Raw genomic sequence first — 10476 nt, 5'->3', positions numbered from 1 at the left:
ATACTCCTCAAGCTCTTCAACAGAATTGAAAATGAAGGTTCTTTACCAAACTCATTCTATGAAGCCTGTATAACCCTCATGCCCAAACCACACAGAGATTCATCAAAGAAAGAGAACTATAGACCTATTTCATTGATGAACATTGATGCAAAACTTCTCAACAAAATACTGGCCAACGTCTACAACAACTCATGAAAAAAATTATACACTATGATCAAGCTGGATTCATCACAGGGAGGCAAAGCTGGTTCAACATACGCAAATCAATTAATATAATTCAACACATCAACAGGAGCAAGGACAATAATCACAAGATTGTCTCAATAGATGCAGAAAAGGCATTTGACAAGATCCAACACCCCTTTATGTTAAAAGCTCTGGAGAAACTAGGAATCCATGGAACATTCCTCAATATAATAAAGACTGTGTATGAGAAACCCACGGCTAGTATTACACTTAATGGTGAAATTCTAAAGCCATTCCCGCTAAAATCAGGAATGAGACAAGGATGCCCACTCTCTCCACTACTCTTTAACATAGTACTAGAATTCCTAGCCAGTGTAATAAGGCAAGAAGCAAGCATAAATGGGATCCAAGTAGGGAAAGAGGAAGTCAAACTATCCCTCTTTGCAGATGACATGATTCTGTATTTAAAGAATCCTATAGACTCTACTCCCCAACTCCTTGAGCTGATTCAAAACTTTGGAAGAGTAGCAGGCTATAAAATCAACCCTCAAAAATCAACTGCCTTCCTGTACGCCAACAGTGAGAGGAATGAGGCAATAATCAGGAAAGAAACACCAGTACTCTGAAGGTCAGGAACTTGGCCTCACTGAAGGTGTCAAGCAGGTTCCTGGCCAGAAAAGCCACCGTAAAGCTGGCCAGGGCCAGGGAGCCCAGGGAGCCCAGGACACAGTAGAAGGCAGTGAGGGAGCCCTTGTTGCACAGGATGATGATGTAGCCATGTTCAGAGTGTGCATCTGTGTCCACAAAGGAAGGAGAGCTTCCCAGCCAGAGGCCACACAGACTCACCTGGATGAGGGTGCAGATGGGGATGAGGAGCTTAGGAGCCCCAGACATCAGCAGCCCCCTCATCCTCCTCCCTGGACAAGTGGCCTTGAAGGCCAGGACCACAGTCACCGTTTTGGCCAACACTGTGGAGACAGCCACCGTGAACACAACTCCAAATGTGATCTGCTGCAGGATGCAGGTGGCTGTGTTGGGACAGCCAATAAAGAGCAAGGCACAGAGGAAACACAAGATGAGGGAGATGAGTAGGATGTAGCTGAGAGCCCGGTTATTGGCCTTGACAATGGCAGTGTCTTGGTGTTTCACAAATAATCCAAGCACAGCAGCAGTGAGCATAGAGCAGCAAAGAGCCATGCAGGCCAGAGCCATGCCCAAGGGATCTCCAAAATCCAGGAAACTTTGTGCTCTCAGGAGGCACTCGTCTCTCTGTGTGTTGGCATACTGGTGATCTGCACAACTCACACACTGCTCCATGTCTGTGGGAAAGAGTAAGCTAGTATTAGTCTTTTGTTCTGAATTGTTTCTCTTCAAAAAATTTCAAACATTTTTTACTTAGATATAATCCTAACGTCAGCATTTACAGTAAAAGTTCTTTTCATTTCTTTCCTTTTTCATATATTTTTATTGTAATTAATAGAAGCGTTACATTATATTCACCACATAGAAGGTGAATTACTTCACATACACTGATACCCTTTCTTGTGTCTTGGTCCCCATTTCCTCCCCCCATCTCCACCCCTCATCTTGTTTTCCTCCCTTCCCTATCCGATTTCAAACAATCAAATACGCATATATATTTTTGTTTCTTTTCTAAAGCATAACACCCTCCCATTTCTCTCTTCTTCTTTATCAAGTTTTCATAGTCAATTTTTTCCTTCAGTGATTGTCACATGTATTATTATTGTGACAGTTGGGGTATTGTAATACCTAACATCAATTTTCTACTGATTTACTTACTCTTATTAACAGAACTCTATACAGTCCTACAATGCTATGGAAATTGTAATTGTAAAGCTTAAAGCTTCCTACATGTCTGTATAGAACATTGATTTTATCCCTGGGGTATCTTCTTAAATTCGTCTCATTATGGTTGTCCAGCTAACCATCTGTGAAGCAGTAGGAAGAGATAAAACATTTTCGGATACTCTGTAGTTATGCTTACTTCTTGAAAAGATTTCACCTTACTGAGCACTTGCCTGTGCCAAGAACAGTACTCTGCACTGAAAAATAAAGGTAGGCAAAATCCATGTTTTCTGTGTGGACAAAATGTAAGTTTCAAGAAGAACGCTGTCCTTAATAATACTTACATTTATTTTCATGTGAGATCTTACACTTGTCCTAATGATTATGGATAAGAGGCCTTCCTGGAGATAACGTTTCCTGCAATACACTAGAAAATATTACTAAATAGGTAATTCAAAGTCATTCTCTGTCATACTTTCCTAGCAATACTGCCCCAACAGTCTCTGTAATCCTAACCTACAACTTTTGCATTGACTTTACGTCATAAGATATGGACTTACCTGTCCCATTAGCAATCTGATTCTCAGGACACGGGGTACAATCAAAGCAACAGGCAGCCTTTCCCTCCTGAGGAGATTTCCTGAATCCAGGAGCACAAATCTCAGTGCAGACAGAGTGAGGAGTCTGAGGAAAATCACAGATGTATCAATAACTCTTCAGAATTATACAGAACACAAAAAGCCCATTGTTTAAAAACTCAGATTATTAAGCATGGCATTTCTTCTTGTCAAATTTTATTTTATGGTCAGGGTGATGTTTAAAGGGGTTATAGTTACATTCATTGGGTAGTGAGTACATTATTTCTCAAACATTTTTAACCCTTCCCATGTTTTCGGCCACGTTCCCTCTCCCCAATCCCTCCCAAGCTGCAAAGTTCATTACCAACATATTGTCTTGTGGATATCACTGTTACACTGATTACCCTTTGTCCTTTGTCTCATTATCTGCTTTTCCCTTTCCCTTCCTTATTTCAAATAAACAAATAAATCCATATACAATTCACAGGTACCAAATATAGGTACCAGAATCAGGTACACTAACAACAGGGGATCAACCATAAGGGGGGAAAGGCAAGAGAGAAAATAAATAATTTCACATGGTACATTAAAAACAACAATCACAAAAATAAAACTTTTGTCTCCATATCCTGGAGTTGATTTTGCTTGGCCTCATCCTACACAGTCATATGCATATAGCTTTTGAGCTATTGTGATCCTCTACCAGGAAAATGCAGGAGAATCCTAGATGTGTACTAATTATTAAAGATGAATGAAACCATGAGCCTATGTTTCTTTGGGTCTGGCTTACTTCATGTAATATATTTTTTTCCAAATCTCTCCATTTCCTTACAAATGGGCTGATGTCATTCTTTTGGATGGCAGCATAGAATTCTACTGTGTATAAATACCACATTTTCTTGATCCGTTCATCTACCGCGGGGCATCTGGGTTGGTTCCATATCTTAGCTATAGTAAATGATGCTGATAGCTTCAGTATCCTTGTTTCTGGACATTTAATTAAATGCCCAGGAGTGGGATTGCTGGGTCATAAGGGAGTTCTTTGTTTGGTCTTTGAAGGAATAACCATACTGCTTTCCAGAGTTGCTGAAAGAGTTTACACTCCCACCAACAGTGTAGTAGAATTCTTTTTTGCCCACATCCTTCCAAGAATCTGTTGTTATTAGAGTTCTTGATAATAGCCATTCTAACTGGTGTGAGGTGGAATCTCAAAGTTGTTTTCATTTGCATTTCTTTTATGGCCACAGATGTCGAGCATTTTTTCATGTGTCCATAGGCCATTTTTATTTCTTCTTCAGAGAAGTCTCTCTTTAAGTCTTTTTTTAATGCCCATCCTGGGGTTTGAACTCAGGCTTGAGCTCTGTCCTTGGGCTTTTTCAAGGCTAGCACTCTTCCACTTGAGCTAAAACACCACTTCTGGCTTTTTCTATGTTTGTGGTATGGAGGAATTGAACCTGAGTCTTCATGCATGCTAGGCAAGCACTCTACCACTAGGCTAAACTCCCAGCCCTTTCTTTAAGTCTTTAGCCCACCTTTTAATGTGATGATTGTTTCGATGAGGATTTATTTTTGAGAGATTTCAGTTTTTGAGCTGTATATATGTTTTAGATATGAGGCCTTTGTCTATTGTCTGGCTAGAGAAGATCTTCTCCCACTCTGTGGGCTTTCCATTTATCTTTGTATAAGCATGGTGTTTTCTGCAGGTGAATGCAGTCAATTAATTCAACACTGTAATAGACTCCCACAGGCTTATGTGGTGCAGTCTTGATTTGTAATCTGTTGAACTGTTGAAAAGTATGGAACTTATAAAGGTAGAAACTAATGGTGAGAAAGTTAAGTCAGTCTCAGTGTATGGTCCTATGTAACTTCCTGGAATATATGTCATTATACATTGTCTCCTACTTCTATGTAAAATGGAGAAGAGGATGGTGGATGTTCTATCTTGAATCAGGCTATGTGAACCGCAGGCTCATCATATCCTTGTCTTGTTTCCAGTGACCAGTCTTCTGAAAGGCTTCTTCAATGATTCCTCTCACCAGAGATGCCTAAGTAGCAGGTCAAGTAATGACTGAAAACTCTCCAGAAGGGAGCAAAATAAACCTTTCAACCCAACAAACTCATTCACCAGGGACTTTATCACAGTGTTAGAAATCTACTAAGAAAGACATTTGTTTTTCTGTTGTAATGGTAATATTCTAAATCAATATTTAGTGACATGTTTAATTTTTTTAAATTCTGATCCCGGGGCTTGAACTCAAGATTTAGGCGCAGGTCTTGAGCATTTTTGCTCAGGTTCAGCACTCTACTACTTGAGTCAAAGCTTCATTTCCAGATTTTTGGTGATTCATTGGAGATAAGAGTCTCACAGACATGCCAGTTTGGGCTCATTTTAATTGGTGTTAATCAAATCTTTGCTATCTGAATAGCTAGGATTACCGAAGAAAATTTTCTGGCACTCAGCCAGGTATACATTTTAAGCGTGATTCTTTTCTTATGTACATGTCTTTACAATCACTGTGATTAGATGTAACCCACCTCTGCAGTTCCTATGGCCCATTCAATCATGTCTTCAGATAACAATAGTTGATTGCCATGGAGAGCATATGGAGAAAACACTTCTACTTTCACCTGATGTTCAAGACCTTCTGGAAAATTCCAAATGTTCAGAATGTCATATTCTGGCTCTAGCTTCCTTTTCGCATCCAAAATCACTAGATCTCCAGCAGGATTGTAAAATTGGATGGTCTTCAGAAAAGGGTGAAGCTAAATGAAATCCATCAAATTATGGTGAAGTACATCCTAGAGTTAAGGCAGAAAACCTGATCTATGAATAGGTCCTGATTGCCTTTATATTCTTTCTGAATTCAGAATCCAAGAATAGCACAGCCACTTAATGAACTCTCCTAGAAAAAAATCTCTCTTTTTTTTCACTCAGCATTGGTGCTTGAACTCTGGACCTGGGTACCAGTCCCTGAGCTTTTTAAGCTCAAGCCTAGTGCTCTATCACTTGAGCCACAGCATCACTTCCGGTTTCCTGGAGTTTCTTTGGAGATATTCTCACAGACATTCACGCCCAGGCTGGCTTTGAACCATGATCCTCAGATCTAAGCATCCTAAATAGCCAAGATTACAGGCGTGAGCCACCAGTGGCTGGCTCCCCCGAAAAATTCTATGGAAAAATAAAAATTATTTTTCTGCACACTGGTATTTCAAAAAAGGCGCAGAGGCTTTTAAAAAGTGAAACCAATATTGAGGCTTGGAGAGAGCTAGTGGTAGAGAGCCCACTCAGCATGCAAGAAGCCCTGGATTCCATTCCTCAGAAACACATACACAGAAAAAGCCGGAAGTGGTGCTGTGGCTCAAGTGGTAGCATGGCAGCCTTGAGAAAGCTCAGGGACAGTGCTAAGGCCTTGAGTTCAAGCTCTAGGATGAGAGAGAGAGACAGAGAGAGAGACAGAGAGAGACAGAGAGACAGAGAGATAGAGACAGACAGAGACAGGGACAGAGAGAGACAGAGACAGAGAGAGAATGTTATAGGGTGGATGGAGACAGGGAGAGAGTGAAAGTGAGAGGGAGAGAGAGAGAGAGAGAGAGAGAGAGAGAGAGAGAGAGAGAGAGAGAGAGAGAGAGAGGAGAGGGAATGGGAGAGGAGAGAGAGGGTAGGGGAGAGGGAGGGGGAGATGGAGGGGGAGAGGGCAGGGGGAGAGTAAGAAAGATATCATATAAACAGCAAGGAATGAGACAATACTCAGTTGCTTAGCTACAGTTTGCCCCAACCAAAATATATAAGAGATTTATGAATGCCTTCGCTTAGAGCTTGCTAAAATTTTAATAGAGTTCAATGAAACTTGACCAATTATGAAAAATACAGGTAATGGTGTTGAACAGATCATCATTTACTATTACTGAAGGAACTTAGGGGAACCCTGAATTTACATTTTTGAAAACAGTTATGAACATGTTGAAGATGTTTGAAATGAAATGAATTCACAAGCCAAGATTCTGTGCCCCGTGCTTATCATTCTAATTACTCAGGAGCCTGAGATCTGTGGTTCACCCATTTGAAATCGGTCCAGGCATAAAAGGCTATGAGACTCCTGTCTCTAATAAAACTACTCAAAAAAGCTGGAAACAGTGTTGTGGCTTAACCAGTAGAGTGATAGCTCTGAGTACAAATAGACCATGAGACAACACCCAGCCCATTACTTCAATCTCTAGGACAAGCAACAAACAAACAAAAACCCACACAAAACATCAAAAAATGAATTATAGAAACATGGAAAATATTTTATTTTTGTTACTGGCCTGTTTATGCTTTACAGCATATGAACTCATGCCTAGAGTTCTTCACAGACATGTAAACAAAAATAATTTCCTGTGTATTGGAAAAACATCAGAAATATTTACTTTTATACACTAAGAAACTCTCTAGGAAGTGCCTTTATGCAGGATGTGTGCTCTCCAAATTAGAAGACAATACCTGTGCAGGGGGAGGGACTGTCCCTTTTCTATTTCCCATGGTTTGAACTTCTGTTTGATGAAGAAGCATCTCATGGAGGGCCTGGGCCACAGCATACACTATATTGTAGATATTGTAACTGTATGCAGACATGGTCATGTCAAAAGTTTGTCCAGGCAACCAATCCAAGGAGGCATCAGGACAGTTCTCCCACGTCACACAGTCAGACTCAGAATCAGAGCAATTAAAAGAGAGAAAACACAGCCTCACAAGGAAAAAGTCCTCTGGGTATTTGGAAGGGTTAGCTGCCTTGACAAAATCTGTGAATCCAGATACATCTGCATGATGGTGAGAAAAAATGAGAGGCACATGAGATGAGCCTAGCATGAAATGTTTCCTTGAGTTTAAATCCCACTGTGAGTTCAAGATACAAACTTTGCCTGTTATCAAAAGTTGCTCAATACATATCATTAAATCTATTAGTGACTCATTATCACCATATATGATGAGAACATTTGCGGGAGATTTATTCATGTGATTATACACTTCCATGAATTTGATTGCAGGTAACATGCCTTTGCTTGAGATCAGTACCTCATAGGCTACACAAACTCTGTTCTTGATCATCTGCTGTTTCAGTTCAGGAAGAATCCACAAACCATTGTCATCTTCTGAAGCCAATACTCCCACTCAGTTCCAGCTGAAGTGAAGCAGTAAGGAGACCATGGCGGCAGCTATTGTGGTGTCCTTTGGGGACATCTGATAGAGAGCAGGAAACTTGTTATTGTCACTCAGGGCATGAACAAAAGGCACAAAAGTAAGCTAAAGGGAAAGAAATTTGTACAGTCTATGAGTGAGAATATTGCCAAGAATCACAGTCTCATTCCTAAAGTATGTTAAGAATCAGCATCAAGGCTTATACTATAAAACTTGAGCCACACATCCCACTTCCTGCTTTTGTTCTGTTCAATTGGAGATATTTCCTAAATAGGATTACAGATATGAGTCACCAGTACTCTGCTCATCATCTCTTCATACCTCAAAAGATTCTTGCAGAGAATCCCATGGTAACAACTGAATGGAGAGAGACTCAATAAATGGGACTACCTAAAAATAAAAAGTTTCTGCACAGATAAAAGCATAGCCACAAAAGTAGAGAGATAGCCAAAAAACTGGGAAAAGATATTTACCAATAATACATCTGACAAATGCTTAATATACAGTGTCTGCAGGGAACTCAAGAAACTAATTCCCCACAAACCCAACAAACCATTCACTAAATGGGCAAGGGAACTAAAGAGAGTCTTATCAAAAGAAGAGGTTAAAATGGCAGAAAAGCATATGAGAAAATGTTCATCATCCATTGTCATAAAGGAAATGCAAATAAAAACAACGCTAAGATACCACCTTACCCCAACAAGAACGGCCAAGATTTTGAACTCAGACAATGACAGTTGCTGGCGGGGTCGTGGAGAAAAAGGAACCCTACTACACTGCTGGTGGTATTGTAAACAAGTTCAGCCACTCTGGAAAGCAGTGTGGAAGTTTCTTAAAGAACTGAAAACTGACCTTCTCTCCAATCTCACCATACCACTTCTCGGCATCTACACTGAACATCATAACCCAAGATGTGATAAGGACACCTGCTCAGCTATATTCATCCCTGCACTATTCACAATAGCTAGGTGATGGAAGCAATCCAGATGCCCTACTGCAGATGAATGGATACAGAAAATGTGGTATATATAGACAATGGAATTGTACATAGCCAACAGACAATATAAAATAATGGTATTTGCAGGGAAGTGGATGAATCTAGAGCGAATCATGTTGAGTGAGACAAGTGAAGACCAAAGGAAGAAAAGGCACATGGTATCCTTAATATGTGGCTATTAGATCCAAACAGTACAAGAGTGAGGCATTGCATACCAAATGCTATGGACATGGTACTGGAAATATAAACACACCTACATAGACATAAGAAATTATGACTCTATAGACATAATGTTTTATTACCTAGATTAATATGTACCTCTGATATACAAACCCTTAGCCTAATTCAGATTATGTTCTAAAAACTAAGTGCCATGGCTTTTGCTTCTATATAGAATTAATTCTGAATGAGATTCACAAATGTACCTAAGCTGAGAGAGAGCATGCTTTTTCTTCACGACTATGCGTGTGTAAACAAAAACCTTTTGTCCATGGATTAAACATGGATTAGATGTTTATGTCACATTGCATATTCTGTTTCCTTTACCTTAGGATTACTAGCTCCACCTGTGTAAAAATGAATTGGATTTTGAGTTACTCAATTGATTTTATGTGTTTTTATGGCAGGCCAGGCTTAGTAATGAATGTTCAACTTAAGAGCAACTTTGAGAAGTGGTCTTTATGAAAGATTCTATAGCCATTATGCTCACACACCCAACATATTGAACACTGCTTCCTACACTATCAGCCAGAACAAGATCTCAATTATCAGGTGAGGAGATTTTATTCTTATTTATGTCACAAAGTAAAAGGTGCATCCAACTAGAAGGAAGTCATTGTGAGGAGGAAACTCCAACAGTGGATAAAGAGGAAATTGCAAGCAAGGCCACCACTATAACAGAGAGGGATCTCCACTCCTCTTTAACACAGTACTAGAATTCCTAGCCAGAGCAATAAGGCAAAAACCAATCAAAAAACGGATCCAAGTAGGGAAAGAGGAAGTAAAACTATCCCTGTTCGCAGATGACATGATTCTGTATTTAAAGAATCCTACAGACTCAACTCCCAAGCTCCTCGAGCTGATTCAAAACTTTGGAAAGGTAGCAGGGTATAAAATTAACTCTAAAAAATCAATTGCCTTCCTCTATGCCAACAGTGAGAGGAATGAGGCAACAATCAGTAAAGCAACTCCTTTCGCAATAGCCTCAAGGAAAATACAGTGCCTACGAATTATCTTAAGAATGTACAGAACCTATTTGATGAAACTTTAAACCGTGAAAAACAAAATTAAAGCAGAACTGCGGAAATGGAAAAACGTCCCATGCTCATGGATTGGAAGAATCAACGTTGTGAAAATGACAATCTTGCCAAGGGCTATCTAGAAATTCAACACAATACCCATTTATATCCTAATGTCATTCTACAAAAAATAGAAGAGGCAATCCAAAATTTCATATGGAATAATAAAAGACCCCATATAGCGAAAACACTTCTTAGCAGAAAGAACAGCGCTGGAGGAATTTCAATTCCAAACTTTAGATTCTATTACAGAGATATAATCATCAAATTAGCTTGGTACTTGCCGGGGCCAGCCGGCAGCAAACCAGGGTTCGCAGATTGGGATTCCTGAAATAGGGGGCAAGGACTAGGAAAAAATAGAAGAGAGACAGACACACCGGATCCGGGATGCCCAGGTAAAGACCGCCCCGTTTATTCTCAACTCCAGGCTTATAT

The 10476-nt window shown here is 39.9% G+C and overlaps 1 protein-coding gene across 1 annotated transcript; it reads right to left on the bottom strand.

The window, feature by feature from the left end:
- Window positions 1–786: 786 nt before the first annotated feature.
- LOC150068127 (vomeronasal type-2 receptor 116-like) lies at window positions 787–8646 on the bottom strand. The gene is made up of 7 exons (XM_090342996.1): window positions 8599–8646; window positions 7753–7851; window positions 7069–7257; window positions 7010–7027; window positions 5106–5333; window positions 2553–2676; window positions 787–1505 (listed from the first exon to the last, which is right to left on the bottom strand). The coding sequence occupies exons 1-7, from the start codon at window positions 8644–8646 to the stop codon at window positions 787–789; spliced, it is 1425 nt and encodes a 474-aa protein (XP_090199122.1).
- Between the last annotated feature and the right edge of the window lie 1830 nt (window positions 8647–10476).

The sequence above is a fragment of the Megascapheus bottae genome, chromosome 1 (assembly GCF_031878675.1).
Source record: "Megascapheus bottae isolate mThoBot1 chromosome 1, mThoBot2.hap1, whole genome shotgun sequence".
Classification (NCBI taxonomy): Eukaryota; Metazoa; Chordata; class Mammalia; order Rodentia; family Geomyidae; genus Megascapheus; species Megascapheus bottae.
The sequence above is the reverse complement of the archived record's forward strand: the minus strand, read 5'-3'. Positions and strand labels throughout refer to the sequence as shown.

What these genes read in the sequence shown, in the direction of transcription:
- LOC150068127 (XM_090342996.1), bottom strand. Translation starts at nt 8,646, where the DNA reads ATGTTCAGTGTAGATGCCGAGAAGTGGTATGGTGAGATTGGAGAGAAG. An exon ending in GGGCCATAGGAACTGCAGAG is followed by an intron (nt 2,677 to 5,105) that starts GTGGGTTACATC and finishes GATTTTCCTCAG; the next exon opens with ACTCCTCACTCTGTCTGCAC. An exon ending in TCAGATTGCTAATGGGACAG is followed by an intron (nt 1,506 to 2,552) that starts GTAAGTCCATAT and finishes TCTTTCCCACAG; the next exon opens with ACATGGAGCAGTGTGTGAGT.